The sequence below is a fragment of the Octopus sinensis genome, linkage group LG14, assembly GCF_006345805.1.
Source record: "Octopus sinensis linkage group LG14, ASM634580v1, whole genome shotgun sequence".
Taxonomy (NCBI): Eukaryota; Metazoa; Mollusca; class Cephalopoda; order Octopoda; family Octopodidae; genus Octopus; species Octopus sinensis.
The window spans coordinates 4,577,745-4,597,744 of NC_043010.1; the positions used below are offsets into that span (position 1 = coordinate 4,577,745).

The 20,000-nt window shown below is 35.9% G+C and overlaps 1 protein-coding gene across 1 annotated transcript in view; it reads right to left on the reverse strand.

Annotated features, from left to right (window-relative positions):
• Positions 1–583: 583 nt before the first annotated feature.
• The window catches only part of LOC115219542 (protocadherin alpha-6-like), a 178,559-nt gene continuing 159,142 nt past the window's right edge, over positions 584–20,000 (reverse strand). The window contains exon 4 of the mRNA XM_036509255.1: positions 584–1,993. Coding sequence (XP_036365148.1) covers positions 1,971–1,993 — 23 coding nt within the window. The 3' untranslated portion in view covers positions 584–1,970. The remainder of the gene's footprint in view (positions 1,994–20,000) is intronic.

Below are 20,000 nucleotides of genomic sequence, written 5' to 3' on the forward strand. Positions count from 1 at the left end.
AGAAAACACAACAACGCGAGGACGTGGAACAAATATAGTATTATTGGATGCTCAGGAAGGAAAGGAAGAAGGAGGGTTTAACGTTTCGAGCAGAGCTCTTCGTCGGAAACATAGGAGAAGGAAAGATCCAGAGAAGGGAAGACAGAGGAAAAACAATCGCCAACAGTACACACGCGGTCACATTTTGAATGTATATATATATATATATATATATATATATATATATATATATTGATAGATAGATAGATGGATAGATAGATAGATAGATAGATAGATAGATAGATAGATAGATAGATAGATAGATAGATAGATAGATAGATAGATAGATAGATAGATAATCATGCATGTAAATATAAATATATATATATCAGGCTGAGTAAAAAGTAAGCAACCTTTTGAAACATGAAATTCATCACAATATTTTATTCCTCAAAGTAAATACCATTACATTCAACACATTTTTGCCAATGAGTTACAAGTTTATTTATTCTGGTAACATAAAAATCTGGTGTTTTGGAGCTTATGAACTCTTTGAATGCACTTTCAGCATTGGTTTGAATTTTGAACTCCTTCTCTCACAGGAAACCATCAAGGTGCTTCAAAAAGTGGTAGTCAGTAGGAGAAAGGTCTTGGGAATAAGCTGAGTGTGGGGAAGAACTTTGTAGCCAAGTTCCCTCAACTTCTGGATTGTCATTAGTGGAATGTGTGGTTGAATGTTGCCACGAAGAATGATTGGCCCTCTTCTGTTGACCAGTCTGGGACAGAGGAGTTGCAGTTTGTCGTCCATTTTGGCAATTCCATGGTAATATGTTTCTGCAGTAATGGTTTTTCTGGGTTTTAAGAAGTTATAGTGGCTGAATCCAGCAGTACACCACCAAACAGTCACCATAACCTTCATTTTGAAGAACTCAGGTTTAGGGAAGGTTTCCGGTGCTTCATTTTGGTCCAGCCACTGCAAAGAAAGTTTTTCATTATTACACAGAATCCATTTTTCCTCACAACTTACGATACAGTCTAGAAACGGATCGGTCTGGTTACAGAGAAAAAGCGAGAAGCAAATTTCATATCTGCACATTTTCTGATTTTCAGTCAAATCCCATGGTTCCTATTTGTCAAGCTTTTTTGATTTTCTGATCGCATGCAAATGGTTGCAGGGAGTTTTCTGACTAACTTGAAGTTCTTTTGTCTGTTCTCGAGTGGTTTTAGGTGGATCTTTCTTAATAATGGTTTTTAATTGACCATCATTGATGACAGATGGGCGTCCACTGCACTCACAATCTTCAAGGCTCAAGTTTCTACTGCAAAATTGTTTAAGCCATCTTCAAGCTGACCACTCGCTATCATTTTCTCACTAAATGTTTTGTTGATATTGTGAACAGTTTCAGATGCATTAGGGCCTTTTCGAAGGTAAATGATAAAATTGATTGAACATCGTGCTTTGACAGTACCATTTCAGATAATTGTAACAATGGTGAAAAAAATATCCTTGTTAATTTATTGATGCATTTGGGCAAGTCTATGTCTGTATTGTCAGACAACTGCAAAAGACATGTTTAAAACAATTCAAAACTCTGTAAAAATTTGGTACAAATTCTTTACAGCTCGAAGCGTCTCTTACTTTTTACTCAACCTGTTATATATGCATGCATGCTTATATATGTACATATGTATGTGTGGGTGTGTAGGTAAAGGCATGGCTGTGTGGTAAAGGACCACGTTTTGCAACCATAGAGTTTTGGGTTCAGTTTTACTTCATGACATTTTAGGCAAGTGTCTTCTACTATAGCCCTGGCCAACCAGTGTCTTGAACGTGAATTTGGTAGATGGAAACTGTGTGTATGTATGTATGAGTGTTTCTTTACAACTCTGTATCTTTGCAGTTTGGCAGAAGATACTGACAGAATAAAAATCAGACTTGAAAATGAAGTATTGGGGTTTATTTGTTTGACTAAACACTTCAACTTGATGTTCTAGCATGGCCACAGTCCAATGACTGAAACAAATAAAAAATAAGAGATAAAAACACATAAGTATGCATGTATATATTTGCATAAGCATCTTCGTATGAAACATAACATATCCTTTGTAATAACACAGGAACAAGAAATTTAGTATCTTGATAATTCTAAGACAGTCAACTGTTCAAATGGAGCCGCAATTTAGCATCTCATGTATTGTTCTTTTGTTTTCTTAAACTTAAGTCTGTCAGAAGCTTATTTTGGTACTAAATCAAAAGGAACCATTTTAAATAATTCCTCACTACTTAGCATAAATATCACTGCAGTGATCATCTGTAAGCTCACCCAGAAGGAATATGTAGGGTATGGTTATCATTTGTAAGATGTGTGCATGAATGATATTAAAGCAAGTGTTGGTTATGAGTTCATAAAGAAGACAATCTCCCTATGTGAACAATAAGATGTTTGAATCCTCTTAGAGATAAACTGCATTGGTGGTATATTGGTTTCCTGTGTTTTGTGTGTGTGTTTGTGTGTACGTACAGTTGTGTGTATATATAACTAATTCTCTCACTCTTTTTCGCTCATTCTCATTCACTCACTCTTTCTCTCTCTTTCTCTCTCTCTCTCGCTCTCTCTTTCTCTTTCCTTATATAACTATTCATTTTCATTTTCTGTGTTTATCTATCTGTATCTGTGAACATTTCGCAAACACATGCATGCACCCATGCACACACTCATACAGATACATGCATATGTTATATGCGCGTATATACATGTGTGTGTGTATATGTGTATATATGTGCATGTATATATATATATATATATATACATACATATATATATATATATATATATATTATATATATATATATATATGTATATATATATACATACATATATATATATGTATATAAGTATACATGTGTACATGCATACATGCTTATATGCATACATTCACATATTTGATTATATACTTACAGTAATAGCATCACATCAAGGAATTCAGAACAACACCACAGCTCTATCAAAACCAAAAAGTGAGACAGAATGATATATATATATATATATATACATATATATATATAACTGAAAAGATTTGGAGTCAACAAGAAAAGAAAAAAAATTTCAGTTATCTATTTACACATGAAGCCCAAACACAGTATGTATAATACTACTACTGTATAGCACAGGGGGAAATCTGAAGGTGGACAAACCTTATACATACATACATACATACATACATACATACATACATACATATATATATATATATATATATATATATATATATATATATATATATATATATATATAATATAGATAGATATAGATATATACATATATATATATTTCAAGGTGGTGCTCCAGCATGCCCACAGTCTAATGACTGAAACAAGTAAAAGAATAAAAGAATATATATATATATATAAATTAATAAAAAAAATATATGCATACATACATATATGTACGTACCTACATCTACACGTATATATACATGCATATATAAGTATATATATGTGAGTACAGGACACCACAAATAGATGTAGAACTCAACGAGAAACGAAAACGTAAAAACAAACATGGAAACGGACTTTTTTTTAACAACGAAAAAACAGAGTACAAGACAAACAATACAAGGAAAATTCCCCTTCATCAGCTGTCCCTAGTTTGACTCCATATATATATATACATATACATATATAGAGAGAGAGAGAAAGAGAGAGAGTTCTCAAGTTTTGGCTTTGCTTGAAGCATGGTATTGTTCTGACTTACTTGATGTGATGCTTTGTCTGTTATTCATATGCCCTGTGAAATTCGATCAGTTGCATAATGGTAAAAGTGTATATATTTGGGGCTCCAACATAAAGTATTGTATTCATAATTGAACACTGATGAGGTGAAATGCACGATTCTATAACATCTCCACTTGCTGCATAATTATTTCAGCGTCTTGCTGAAATACGTGAATGTCCAATAAAGCTTTGAATACCACACCAGTTTTTTGGGCTTATTTTACCCTTTTTCTCATATTTGGCTTGTTCTCCATGCTCTTACCTATCCCAAGTTTGGTACCCTACATATTCACTATACAGGATACCAGAATTGGTGGCGCCCTTGACTGAGCCTGATTTAGTTACCTGTTGTGCACTTTACTGTGTTTCTGTTTTATATACATAAATACATACATACATATATACATCAGTCTACTTAGCTATCAATCTATCTATCTGTCTGTCTGTCTGTCTGTCTGTCTGTCTGTCTCTCTCTCTCTCTCTCTCTCTCTCTTTCTATCTATCTATCTATCTATCTATCTATCTATCTATCTATCTGTCTGTCTGTCTGTCTGTCTCTCTCTCTTTCTCTCTTTCTATCTATCTATCTATCTATCTATCTATCTATCTATCTATCTATCTATCTATCTATCTGTCTGTCTGTCTGTCTGTCTCTCTCTCTCTCTCTCTCTATCTATCTATCTATCTATCTATCTATCTATCTATCTGTCTGTCTGTCTGTCTGTCTGTCTCTCTCTCTCTCTTTCTCTCTTTCTACCTATCTATCTATCTATCTATCTATCTATCTATCTATCTATCTATCTATCTATCTATCTCTAACTGTCTGTTTGTCTGTCTGTCTGTCTCTCTGTCTATCTATCTATCAATCTGTCTATACTAACTTGTACTTTAATACTCAGACACACACACACACATATAGTGCTTTTATTGTGTGAGTAAGTGTATGTGTGCAAATGTGTGTGCGTGCGTGTGTGTGTGTACGTGTGTGTGTGTGTGTTTATGAAAGTTTTATTCATCCCTGGACTCATCTTGACATTGCATCCAGCAGACGGATCATGAATCAACTGTTTACATCACATCTATGGCTTTACGTGATTTACTCGAAGAATTTTATGGTGGGTGTAAGTAAATGTTTGAGTACCTTGTGGGTTTTGTAGCTACATTGCTTTCTATTCTGAGTTCAAATCCCACTGGAGTTGAGGCTGTCCTCACATCACTCTGAAGTTGATGAAATAAACAGCCAATAATGGAGTCACTCAATGTAGAATGGATTTAATTTCTCTAAGTGAAGCCATTTCACTCTCCTAGCATAGGCATAGGCTTAGCTGTGTGATTAAGAAATTTGCTTTGTAACCATAAGGTTTGGGTTTCAATCCCACTGCAAAGCCACCTTTGATTCCTCTTTTACTCAGGTGGACTCTCAATAACATTCAATGTTTAAAGAATTTCTATTACATTTTCATAATTAAATGTTATTAGGTTATATGTTAAAATATTTGGCGTATTGTTGAAATATGAACAGTATATTGCACATAAGCTTTAACAACAAAATTTTATATGGGTCCCTGCATATGGGTTATATGGACCTCAATTGGGAACCACTAATGATGATGATGATGACGATGATGGTGATGACTATGATGATAATGATTGTGGTAGTTGCAGTGGGTGGTGGTATTGATGATGAGCTTGATGGTAATAATGATGACAAGGTGGCGAGCTGGCAGAAACGTTAGCACGTTGGGCGAAATGCTTAGTGGTATTTTGTCTGCCGTTACGTTGTGAGTTCAAATTCTGCCGAGATCGACTTTGCCTCTCATCCTTTCAGGGTCGATTAAATAAGTACCAGTTACGCACTGGGGTCGATGTAATCGACTTAATACCTATGTCTGTCCTTGTTTGTCCCCTCTATGTTTAGCCCCTTGTGGGTAATAAAGAAATAGGTAATAATGATGACAATGATGACGATGGTGACGATCACGAATGTGGTTAACAAAAGAATCATAAACATTCTACGTCTTTCCTTACATGTATAGGCGCAGGAGTGGCTGTGTGGTAAGTAGCTTGCTTACCAGCCACATGGTTCCGGGTTCAGCCCCACTGCGTGGCACCTTGGGCAAGTGTCTTCTACTATAGCCTCGGGCTGACCAAAGTCATGTGAGTGGATTTGGTAGACGGAAACTGCAAGAAGCCCGTCGTATATATGTATATGTATATGTATATATATATGTGTGTGTGTGTCTGTGTTTGTCTCCCTAACATCGCTGGACAAGCGATGGTGGTGTGTTTATGTCCCTGTAACTTAGCGGTTTGGCAAAAGAGACCGATAGAATAAGTACCAGGCTTACAAAGAATAAGTCCTTGGGTCGAGTTGCTCGACTAAAAGGTGGTGCTCCAGCATGGCCGCAGTCAAATGACTGAAACAAGTAAAAGCGTAAATAAGTAAAAGAGATATATATTTCTAGAATATGAAAAAAAGGTGTTGGTAAAAATATGATAATTTGAAACAGATTTTGAGTTTCATAAAAGCCTTACATATTTATCACCACATTGTTTCTAAATTAGACTCAAGATCAAAAAATTGATTGGTGCCTAATTTATCCATCCTGGAGGAATAATATGCAAAGTTGATTGTGGCTGAATTTTAACACAGAATGTAATGAGCTGCAGCTAAATACTGCAAGGTACAAACCATTTTATCTCATGTTCTAATGATCTAATCAATCTATTGTCTCGATTCTCAAAATCATAAAATGAAAAATTATATAAATTGCATTGCACAGGATATATGGATAATTCAACTGCATAATAGGTAAACCTAACAATTTCTTATTTCTTTATTGCCCACAAGGGGCTAAACATAGAGGGGACAAACAAGGACAGACAAAGGGATTAAGTCGATTACATCGACCCCAGTGCGTAACTGGTACTTAATTTATCGACCCCGAAAGAATGAAAGGCAAAATCGGCCTCGGCGGAATTTGAACTCAGAACGTAGCAGCAGATGAAATACGGCTACGCATTTCGCCCGGCGTGCTAACGATTCTGCCAGTTCGCTGCCTTAACAAACCTAACAATTTCTTTTTTCTAGCTGAGGCTAGGTATTTTTGGATAAATTTAGACAAATGCTTGTTCTTATCTCTTCCACTGACAGAAAGAATGGGATTAACTTGACTTGATCTTGACCCGAGTTGGGTTCATTTTCAGAAGTCAAACACTTATGGTCAGAATAAGCAATTACATATCCTTTCAACTGTGAGTTCAAAAATGAGTTTCAAGGTCTCGAGATATTGATATTACATTAACCCTTTAGTTACCATATTTCTGTTGAGATGCTCTGTGTTTCTTTTAATTTATTTTAAATATAACAGAGAATTTAGTAAATTGACTTTAGTTATCATTAAACTAGTGTCAGGAGCATAAATTGTGACTCAGGTTTGGTGACTCAGGTTTGGTGACTCAGGTTTGGTTCCAGAAGTTTTGAAAACAAGACATTTGTACTATAGAGCCTGAGGTGATTTCATGTGGGTTGGTATCAAAAGGGTTAGAGGCAATCTAGACAACACATCCGATCTAAATTGGATGTGCTAATTATTATTAGTATTGTTAACATATGTGTAGAGGTGCATAGCATAGTGGTTAGAGTATTGGACTCATAATTGTAAGAATTTGGCATTGGTTTCTAGACCAGGTGATACATTGTGTTATTGAGCAAGACATTCACTTCATACCATTCCAGTCTACACAGCTGGTAAAAATTAGTAATCCCGCGATGGACCGGCATCCTATCCAGTGAGGAATATATATTCCAGAGAAACCAGAAACTGTTCCCATGCTCCTTATGGGGTAATGTGGACTAGCCATTATTATAATGTGTGTGTGTGGGTGTGTGTTCCCATTATTATAATGTGTGTGTTTGTATGTATATATGTATATATATGTACACACACACACACACACACATATCAATATTATCATCATTTTAATATTCACTTTTCCATTCTCACATAGGTTGAGCAAAAGTTATAAAGGAAGATTTTCTATCTCTAAATGCCTTTGTTCTCACTATCATTCTCCTGTTTCCAAGTAAGATAATATGTCCCCGTGGCTAGACATGTTTTCATTGGAAATTGGCAATGCCAGTTCATATGTTTTCAACATATAAGGAGATTATTGGAAAAACAAATTTTAATCTTGCATGATGGTGGCACTTGCTTATAACCATTACATGATGTCAACACAAGATGACAGTAACACACACATATTTATATATGTATATGTGTGCATGCATGCATGTGTGTGTGTGTGTGTATGATGAGCTTCTTGCAGTTTCCATCAAACAAATCTCTTCACAAAGCCTTAGTTAAAGACACTTGCCGAGGATACAACACAGTTGGAATGACTGAAACCATTGTGATTGTTAATCCAAAGCATTTAAAGAACTTATATAATTTTTTCTTTAGTAGTTCAAGAATCCTACTGGAGGTGTTTTTAAGGATAAATAGCGCATCGTCTCTGTAAAGGCCTCCTCTAATCTCTGGGAATTCTACGTGTAAATGTGATAGTAGATATCCACCAAATCAGATACCTGTACTGAGTGCAGGTCCCCCATAGCGATTGTTTATTTTTACCCATAGTTTGTTATCGAATTTTATTGTGGATTTCCTAGCTTCTATGATTACCTTAATTACATTCATTACCAATTTGTTATGTTTTTTTAGCAAAAATCAGAGTACTATTTCGAATCATAGGGTTGATTGATGAGTAGTAGTTCTCTATGGTTATTTGTTTTATTCTGTACATTGCAGAACCAATTAAGGGTGTTGTGGTATTTGACCATAATTCTAGAGTGATTTTTTTAATAGTAGGAATATATTTATCTAAGATTAATTTACTTAGCTTACATAGATCGGATTTATTAGGGCAGATTAGTCTAACTTTCATGTTTACGTTTACATAAAGATAAATTCTTATTCTCTAAATACTACTAATACCTACATTACAGGTTACTAGCTGACCTGCCTAACATCTGATTACCTCCTCTAACCACCCCCCTTACTACAGAGCATGATTTAACGTCACATATCAATTAAATTAAACTACCCTGATTAACTGAATTATCTATCTTAAATCTATTTTGTACACCTGGACATATAATTCTCTGTAATATATTCACTTTAAAGTTAGATTGCTGACTAACATACCAATTGCTAGGGTGGCCACTAACATAAACGTGATTAAATAAGCAATTTAGCCTATGCTACCTGACTGAATTGGTTTTTAATTATATTAATGTGTAGATAGCCCTCACCACACATAACATGTTATTTATATTTTTATATTTTTATTATACCTTTTACGTAGCCCAAATTTATACATTATATCACACTAACTTTTTAAAAGTATCCTCAGTTTTTCACAAGGGCATTATTTGTAATCATAAGGACTTATCTAGCAGTCGCAAACAGCGTTATTTATTACAATTAACAACACCGGATATTACTACCAAGTATAACTCCATTGACTATCACACTAGTCAACAACTCATTTCCCCCACTAATTGCTCCATTCATCTAATTGTAGAAACGTACACACACAAGGAACCTAAAAGGGCACATCTGATGCTTCTTAGGTCCAACTTTTCTCTCAAGGTACTTACACTCTGTTGAGCAGTGCTTTTCAAACTTTTTGCTGGAGCGGAACCCCAAGGAAAGATTCCACTGGCTCGAGGAACCCCTGGGCAATAATTTAATAGTCTTATGCACACATATCTGCACAGGAGAATTAAAAATTACTGCCAATTTTAGCAGTTTTGTAACTTCTTGCGGAACCCCTGAACTGTGCTGGCAGAACCCTAAGGTTCCGCGGAACCCTGGTTGAAAACCACTGCTGTTGAGTATGCACACTGACATTACACATCCATCGGAGCATACTGGCTTCATTCCTTGTGAGCTCACACATGCCCTCAGCAGTTATGGCCCATGTTTCCCTGCCATGTAGCATGGCTGTTTGTACACATGCGTCATAGAGTCTACCTTTTACCCTGAGCGAGAGGCCCTTTGTTGCCAGAAGAGGTAAGATTTCTCTGAACTTTGCCCAGGCTATTCTTATTCTAGCAGCTACACTTTCAGCGCACCCTCCCCTGCTACTGACTTGGTCATCTAGATAATGATGCAGGCGTGGGCATGTGGTTTAAGAGTTTACTTCATAAGTTTGAAGTTTCCAGTTCAGTTCTACTGTGTAGTACTTTAGGTATGTGCTTCTGCCATAGTACCCTAGACTGGTCAATGGTCAAAGCCTTGTGAGTAAGACTCATTGACAGAAATTGTGCAGGAGCCTATCATCATCACCACCGTCATCATCATCGTCGTCATCATCGTTGTCATCATCATCATCATCATCATCATCGTCATCATCACCACTACCCCCATCGTCATCATTATCCTTATTTGATACACCATTACTTTCAAACACTCAAAACCAATTGCAATATGTTTGTCTTATTAAAACAAAAACGGATATATATATATATATATATATATATAAAATATGCTATTCAATTCTATTCTAAGAATTGTATTGCATTGTATTCTGCAATATTTAAAGCATAGAAAAATAAACCATCATTATTTTTTTTTCTTGCCCTAACAATGAAGAACTAGACTGTCGCAGGGAAATTATAGGATGTCTGTAAACTGTGCCTAATCAGTATAAATTAGCAATATTAGAATAATATTTTAAAATGTCATAACAAATCAATGAATGATTGTGGAAATATTAGAAAATAATTTGGTCGTTTCTTATGAAAGTAAATATTCTTGTAAAATGATATGTTTTGCGAGAAGAATTAGAGTTGAACAATTCCCAAGATGCTCCAACCATTCTTTATGCTGCTGCTGCTGATGATGATGATGATGTTGATGGTGTTTATAGTGGTGGTGGTGTTGGTTGCAGTGATGTTGGTTGTGGTGATATTGGTTGTATTAGTAGGGGGTCATGGTGGTGGTTGTGGTGGTCATTGTGCTCATAGAGGTAGTGACATAGAAAGCAGTAGTAGTGATGATGATGGTAGTAGTGGTATTGATAGTGATGGTGGTGGTGGTGGCGGTGGCGGTACAGATTGCGATAGTAGTAATGGTAGTGGTGGAGATCGCGATAATGCTGGTGATGGTGGTAGTGACGGTCATGGTGATAGTGGTAGTAGTAGTAGTAGTTGTGGTGGCGGTGGTGGTGGTGGTGATGGTGTTGGTGGTGTTGTTTTTGGTAGTAGTAGTAGTAGTGATGGTGATGGTGGCTTTGGTCATAGCAGTGGTCCTGATGGAGATAGTGGTTGTGATACTCCTGGGGAAGAGAGGTGATATCGTGTGAGTAAGGATGAGGTATCGGGGATGGTATCAGGACAATAATAGGGGGTAGAGATGGTATTGAGATAGCTGATATGGAGAGGAAGGGAGGGTAGATATTAGTTAGGGTTGTGGTGGTGGGGGGAGAAGAGGAATGGTATAAATACTATCATAGTGGTGAGGAAGAGAGATGATACTAGCACAATGAGATAAGGGTAGGAGGAAGATAATGGTAATGGCACGGTGGTGGTGGTGGTGGTGGTGGAAAAGGAGAAAAGAAATGGTATTGGGATGGAGGATGTGTTAGTTAAGAGGGAGGAGATGGCATTGTGACAATATGTGTTGGTGGTAAAAGGCATGAAGAATGGTTCTTGGTGAGGAGAGAGAAATGGTATTGAGATGATGGCAGTGTTGATGGGGAGAGGATAACCCGTATTGACAAAAAAGAGATGCTGGTGGTGGTGGTGGTAGTGGTAGTGGTGGTGGTGGTGGTGGTGGTGGTGGTGGTGGTGGTGGTGGTGATGGTGGTGGTGGTGGTGGTGGTGGTGGTGGTGGTGGTGGTGGTGGCGGTGGTGATAGTGCTGGTGGTGGTGATAGTGCTGGTGGTGGTGGTAGTGGGGGTGGTGGTGGTGGTGGTGGTGGTGGTGGTGGTTTTGGTGGTGGTGATGATGGTGGTGGTGGTGGTGGTAGTGGTGGTAGTGGTGGTGGTGGCGGTGGTGGTGGTGGTGGTAGTGGTGATGGTGGTGGTGGTGGTGATTGTGGTGGTAGTGGTGATAGTGGTGATAGTGGTGGTTTTGGTGGTGGTGGTGGTGGTGGTGGTAGTGGTAATGGTGGTGGTGAAAGGAGCTGGTATTGGGAGAATGGTTGTGGTGAACTTTATAGTTGTCAATACTAGTGGTCGAGATTGCAATGCTGCTTAAAGATAGAAGATTGTTTTACAGATGGTGATGGTGGATGTTGTGGTGGTGATGGTGATGGTGGATGTTGTGGTGGTGATGGTGATGGTGGATGTTGTGGTGGTGATGGATGCTGTTGTTGTGGTGGTGATGGTGATGGTGGTGGCAGTCGTCGTCGTCATATCAAATATTTGTGTTTATTGTGATGCAGAAAATGATGTTTTTATAGGAGATGTGATTTTTTAAGAGAAGTGCTCATTGCAAACTGACCTTTATGTCAACACGGGGAGGAAAAAAATGTTGTTTTTGCCCAACCCCCTTTTTTTAGATTAAAACCTGGTCATATGAAAAGGACACAAAAATATATTTGTCCCTAGAAGAAAACAGAGGGACAAAGACAGCAAAAAATATTTTTTTATAAAAAAAAAAAAGTGGCAGATGCGAGGAAAGTGCACCTTAAAAACTTAAAAGCATCCTCATGTTGTTGCCGGTGCAGTGGTTTGATCTGTCAGAGAAGGTGATTCAATATTAGTACAGCTGTGAGAAATTAAACAGGGCAAAGATGCTTTCTTTGAGCGGCGGTGAAGTGTCATGCAAGTAAAAAGAATTGGCAAATGGCTGAAAATGGCATTACCAGAGCTGAAATGGATTCGCTAATATAGGGTCTTGGATAATCCAAATGGATTTTTTATGGGATTCAATCAATAATGTTGAAACCAGTTGTCAGTGCAATACTGCAGATGTGAAAAAAATAAACACTGATAAGATTTGGTAACAATTTATATCAGTTTATATTTGTTTGTATTTATAGCGGTTTATGAAGCAGGCAAGATATCCGCCATTGCTTAATGGAATGACTGTTTTTTGGTCTCTTTTGGCTGGAGTTTACTTTTAGTTTAAGCTGTGTGTTTTGCTAACTTTTCTAGATTTATTTATTTATTTATATATTTGTTTGTTTGTTTGTTTTTTTGTCAAGTTTTGCAGAAGAGAATATCACAAAGAAAAGGGGACAGACTGATAGCAATTAGCCACTAAGTGTTAGCAACAACAGCAACAACAACAACAACAACAACAACAACAGCAGCAGCAATAACAACAACAACAATGATAGCGATGATGATGATGACAATCAAATATTACGTAACCTTCACTTTATACCTTTGGTCATCAACACATGGAAAAACTGGAAAAATACCAGAGTTGATATCTGTGATGGCTTTGTGACAATAAAACCTTGAAGGGTCACGTATGTGAGAGACTGTTTGATTTTTAGTTTATAATGTAATAACAGCTCAGCTTGCAAGAAAGACCCCCAGCACTGCACACGGTAGGATGGATATTGGCAAAGGGGAAAGAAACAAAGTAATAGAACTTAATAGAGGAAATGTATTGGAAAAAAAAAGAAAAGAAAAGAAAAAAAGGGAAAAAATACAATATGCGACGATAGAGATAAACTGAGTGTATGATGAGTTTGTGATTTAGAAACAGAAAATAATAATAGCCCGGCTGTTTGATATGTTTATGATACACAGAAATAGGGGAAGAAAAATATACAAGATATGAAGTAGATTTTTAATGCACAGGTACAGAGTAAAAAATATTACAGGACTGTTTTTGTTTTTTTTCCTACTTTTTTGGCAGAATAAGAATATAGATTTACTTTAGCTATGAGGTAGGGTTGAAATAAATCAGAACAGTTTGCCTCTCTAATGGAGCTATGGTATAAACATTAACCATAGAATGAATTTAGCTATAAGAAAACGTTTGTTGTATAAAAAAATTCCTTGGTTTAACTACATCATTGGTTTTGCAGCCGAAAGTGATTAGTAAAAATAATTCTTATGTATAGCTAGATTTCTTTCATAATGAGTAACATAATTTCATAGATATGAAATATGAGTAAAACTTAATTAGTATTAATATCTTTAGAATATTTTGAGAATATTTGTTGATAATGTTGAAAACAAAAGTTTTGGGAAAAAAAGGAATGGCTGTGTGGTAAGAAGCTTATTTCCTAACCACGTGGTTTTGGGTTCAGTCCCACTGCATGGCACTTTGGGCAAGTGTCTTCTACTATAGCCTTATGCCAACCAAAGCGTTGTGAGAGGATTTGGTTGACAGAAACTGAAAGAATCCTATTGTATGTATATATATATATATATAATATATATATATATATATATATATAGCAATTAAGGATAACTTCTAATATATATAATATATATATATATATATGTATGTATGTATGTATATATATATGTATGTATATATATATATATATATATATATATATATATATAATATATATATATATATATATATATATATTATATATATATATATACATATATATATACATATATATATATGAATACAAAATGGGACAAGAACGCAAAACATCCAGGCAGTTAGGTGATGCAAACGAGGGACAACAAAACATCTAGACAGACGATACAAAGAAAACAAGGACGGGTCATTCAGAGTTTTCTTTTCTCAGTTGAGTTCCGGATTATCTTTGCAATTTTGGCTGGTTATACTCGAGATTGCTCCAATCTGACCAGCCCCAAAGAAAAACTAAGCTAAGAGCATTATATAGATATATTTGTATATCTTTGTGTGTGTGTATGTATAGATCTATGTATGTGTGTCTTTGTGTCTATGTTTGTCTCCCATCACTGCCTGACAACCAGTGTCGGTGTGTTTATGTCCCAGTAACATAGCGGTTCAGTAGGAGAGATCAATAGAATAAGTACCAGACTTTAAAAAAAAAAGTTCTGGGTCTATTTCTTTGACTAAAACCCTTCTAGGTGGTGCTCCTGTATGACTGCAGTAAAATAAATGGTAAAAGTATCACAGTTTAAATTCAGAATTGTGTATTTCTCAAAAAATTTTTACAAGACCAGACCTTATTTTAAGGATCTATTTTTGATGGCCACGAATCCAGAAATATCTGCGAATATTTAGTGAATTCATTAATGTATCATATTGATAATCATAAATAATGGCTTTGTGGTTTCAGATTAATTTTGATATGATGTAATATGAAATGTTAACTCTTCTATGATTCACTGCAATTAACCTTACTGTTTTCTTATTATCCAATGTATTTTTTAAAGTTCCATAAATTAGAATTAGTAATTAATCTCTTTTTCTAGTTATCTTCCCAAAAGTTTTTCTAGATTCTAAATTTGATTTAAAACTCAAAACAAAAATTTGCCATTAGCATATGGGTATATCGTTTTCTCGATGTTAATCCATACACCAAAAGCCTTTAGATGCATTTGAGTTAATTCTACACCTTTCACTCACCCTACACTCTACCATCACTCATAATCTCTCCATTTGATGTGCTTACCTAGTATAGAATTGTCAATCATTTCTGTGTGACTCTTCTATCTTTGATGTTAAGAGAATTTACTTATTATTAAATGCAGGTTAGGCTGTGAGGTTAAGAAACCTGCTTTGCAACTATGTGGTTTTGGGTTCAGTCCCACTACATGGCACCTTGAACAAATGCCTTTTACTACAGCCCTGGGCTGACTGATACCTTGTAAGTGAATTTAGTAGACAGAAACTGTGAGAAATCCAGTTGTCTATATATACATACATACATTCAAACACACACACATACACACACATACATATATGTATGTGTATATATGTGTGTGTGTGTGAGTGTATGTGCATCTTTGTGTCTGTGTTACCACCATCACCACAAGACAACTAGTGTTGGATTGTTTATGTTGCTGTAACTTAGTGGTTCAACAAAAGAGAGTGATAGAATAAGTGCCAGACTTAAAAAAAAGAAGAACTGGAGGTGTTAACTCTTCAAAGCAGTGCCTCAGTAGGGCTGTGGCCCAATGAGTGAAACAAGTAAAAGATGTAAAAATATAACCAGAGAGAGAAAGTTTTAATTTATTCTATCCATTAGATCAAACACCAATTACCATTTATTGAGCCTGCAGACAGAAGAACTGCTCATGACTTTCACAAGTTTTCTGGGACTGGCAGATTGATACTGCTAGTGTTTCTCTTGAACAGGTGCAAGTGAATGGTTACATAAAATAAATGTGTAGGTAAGCTATTTCAGAAAAACAATGTTCTGAAGTGGAAAGACAAGAGATAGTTGTTGATTGAGCCTAGGTATAGTGGAGTAAAAAGATGAGTTATTTAGAGTTAACTGAATGGTGATATCACAGAACAAGCTAGGTTTTCTGTTTCTAAATCACAAACTCATCATTCGCTCAGTTTATCTCTATAATCACACATTGTATTTTTTCTTTGCTATTTTTTCCAATACATTTCCACTATTAAATTCTATTACTTTGTTTCTCTCCCTTTGCCAATATCCATCCTACCGTGTGCAGTGCTAGGGTCTTCCTTGCAAGCTGAGCTGTTATTACATTATAAACTAAAAATCAAACAGTCTCTCACATACGTGACCCTTCAAGGTTTTATTGTCACAAAGCCATTGCAGATATCAACTCTGGTATTTTTCCTGTTTTGCATGTGTTGATGACCAAAAGTATAAAGTGAAGGCTACGAAATATTTGATTGTCATCATAACTGCCATCAATGTTGTTGCTGCTGTTGTTGCTAACCCAGTAACAGAAACCAATTGCTATCAGCTTGTCCCCTTTCTTTGTTATATTCTGATATGCAAAAATTCAAAAAGAGAAAAATGAGAAAGAAAACTCTAGAACAGAGGCCAATACAGTAGCGGTAGAAAAAGTAGAATGACAAAGCAGAGGCTAGAGTGTAATACTCTCTCTCTTTTACTCTTTTACTTGTTTCAGTCATTTGACTGCGGCCATGCTGGAGCACCACCTTTAGTCGAGCAAATCGGCCCTGGGACTTATTCTTTGTAAGCCCAGTACTTATTCTATCGGTCTCTTTTGCCAAACCGCTATGTGACGGGGACATAAACACACCAGCATCGGTTGTCAAGCAATGCTAGGGGGACAAACACAGACACACAAACACACACATATATATATATATACATATATACGACTGGCTTCTTTCAGTTTCTGTCTACCAAATCCACTCACAAGGCATTGGTCGGCCCGGGGCTATAGCAGAAGACACTTGCCCAAGATGCCCCGCAGTGGGACTGAACCCGGAACCATGTGATTGGTTAGCAAGCTACTTACCACATAGCCACTCCTTTCTTACTAATCTCTTTAGTTATGGTCTAAAAAGTTGGAGCTGGAGTTCATTGTAATTGTGACTCTCATATGAAATCTGTAAAGAGTGTGTTTTGTTCTTTGTTGCTGACAGATGAAATTTTTCCAGCCCTAAACAGGAAGACCAGTGTTTGTAATGTAGTTTTGCTTGCATTGGGAGCACGTGTTTACCTAGAGTTAACATCTGTGGTGGTGAGATTTGTTATTTTTTATAGCAGTCTTGTGGGTTCTAATTGTGTACTGTTCAATTTATGTTTAAGGTGAGAGTTGTGACAATGTTTACTTGATGGTAACTCATTATCAATTATGCAAACAAGATAACATTATTTATGGTAAACGAATTGCATATTTAATACAGATTTTATTTCTCAAGATTTCAGAGTAAGTTTAATAGAATGAATTAGAATTTAATGATGGTTTTTGGTTATGTATATTAATGTAACCTTGAGGAATTACCATAAGCATTGTTACAGTTAGCAGAGAAATTTAATTAAAAATGCAGACATTAAATTAGTTAACTCTGATCATTCAAATAAAGGTGATATGTTGTGAGGAAAATTTGCTTGATTGCTAGCTTGCAGTTTTAAACAAAAAAGGATTAACAGCCCCAATAAAAACATCACGAATGGAAACTAATAATTCCCCCTTAAAAGCATTTTAGAATAAAACAAAAATTTTGAATACACATTAGAATAATTAAAAGTAACATCTTATGTAATGATTTAGGAAACATGTCAATTCCATCACAAAAATCACTGCCGTATTAATTGCTATGAAGAAAAACAAATGTTTTCAGCTTGTCATAATAGCAGAACATTGTCTGATAACATAGAAGAAAATATAGAAAAATGTAAAGTTTAGCAACAGCTGTAAATACGTTTCGGAGCAGTTTTACTATAAAACTTAGTGAGATTAAGACACAGAAATTGATATTTTACTTGAGTCTGTACATGGAACAGTAGTAAAGTCATGGCTACATAGCTACGGTTATGGTTGAATAGATATTGTTTTATTTATCTTATTTAGTACATCTGAATATAAATAACTAGCTTTGGTTATTTTAATTGATGCTAATAATAATAATAATAATAATAATAATAATAATAATAATAATAATAATAATGATGATGATGATAATGATAGTCATCATCAACATCATCATCATCATCGTTTAACGTCCGTTTTCCATGCTAGCATGGGTTGGACGGTTCGACCGGGATCTGGGGAAGCCAGAAGGCTGCACCAGGCTCCAGTCTGATCTGGCAGTGTTTCTACAGCTGGATGCCCTTCCTAACGCCAACCACTCCGTGAGTGTAGATAATAATCGTAATAATGATGGTTTCAAATTTTGGCACAAGGCCTGCAGTTTTGGAGAACGGGCTAAGTCGATTACACCAATCCCAGCGCTCAACTGGTACACATTTTATCGACCCCAAATGGATGAAATGTGAAGCTGAACTCAGTGGTATTTGAATCAGAATGAAAAGCCAGAAGAAACGTCACCAAGCATTTTGTTTGCCGCTCACCAACTTAATGACAACAACAACAACAATTTATCCTAGCATGAAAGAAAACGGAAAGGACCTGCATAATGTGCTGTTAATGGAGGTTTAAACAACATAGGTGAACACAAAAACCTGAGTGCAAGAAGTAAAGCTTCCTTCAAGGTAGAGCTAGAAATGCAATTTTCAAGTAGGTAAGCGGTTTTAAACAGGAGTGATATATTCAAAATTGGTAACACTAAAAATTGTTGAGGATAAATTAAATTTATTATTGTTCCTGAATATGTTAGTGTTATTTAATTTCTGAACAGTTTTGCTGCTGTTTGTTTATATAGGCACAGGAGTGGCTGTGTGGTAAGTAGCTTGCTAACCAACCACATGGTTCCGGGTTCAGTCCCACTGCGTGGCATCTTGGGCAAGTGTCTTCTGCTATAGCCCCGGGCCGACCAATGCCTTGTGAGTGGATTTGGTAGACGGAAATTGAAAGAAGCCTGTTGTATATATGTATATATATATATATATATATATATATATATATATGTGTGTGTGTATGTCTGTGTTTGTCTCCCTAGCATTGCTTGACAACCGATGCTGGTGTGTTTACGTCCCCGTCACTTAGTGGTTCGGCAAAAAGAGACCGATAGAATAAGTGCTGGGCTTACAAAGAATAAGTCCCGGGGTCGATTTGCTCGACTAAAGGCGGTGCTCCAGCATGGCTGCAGTCAAAATGACTGAAACAAGTAAAAAGAAAAAAGAAAAAGAAAAAGAATAGTTTGATTTCTCCTCTTGGTTTGCAATGTTAGCAAAAAAAGGGTTGTTATTGCCATTGCCCTCTAAATTTATTGCGTCTTTCATAATTTTGTTTTTTGTTACTTAATCTTTTGTGTTACTCAAATCATAATTGCTAATGTTTATAAATGTCTGATTGTTTAATTTTCATATGTTTTCGATTTTTTTTTTTCCACTCTTTAAATTTGACTTTGTGCCATTAAAAAATTTCGAAGGCATATTCATTGTAGCTATCATTTCTTCCAGCTACTACTGCAATGACCTTACTGAGGTGCTAATAAACAAGACAAAAGGATCTGATGAGTAGAAAAATATATCTGAGGACAGATCTTTATGCACAAAAAATGCATTAAAAATGGGAAAAAAAATTAAGGTAAATTTTTTTTTAAATCGTTGACTCATCGCAGACATTTTTAGAGAGTTACTTCCCTTATATAATATCGAAAAAATGCATTAAAAATGGGAAAAATTATGGCAAATTTTTTTTTAAATCATAGACTCATCACAGACGCGCGCTAATACCCAGAAGG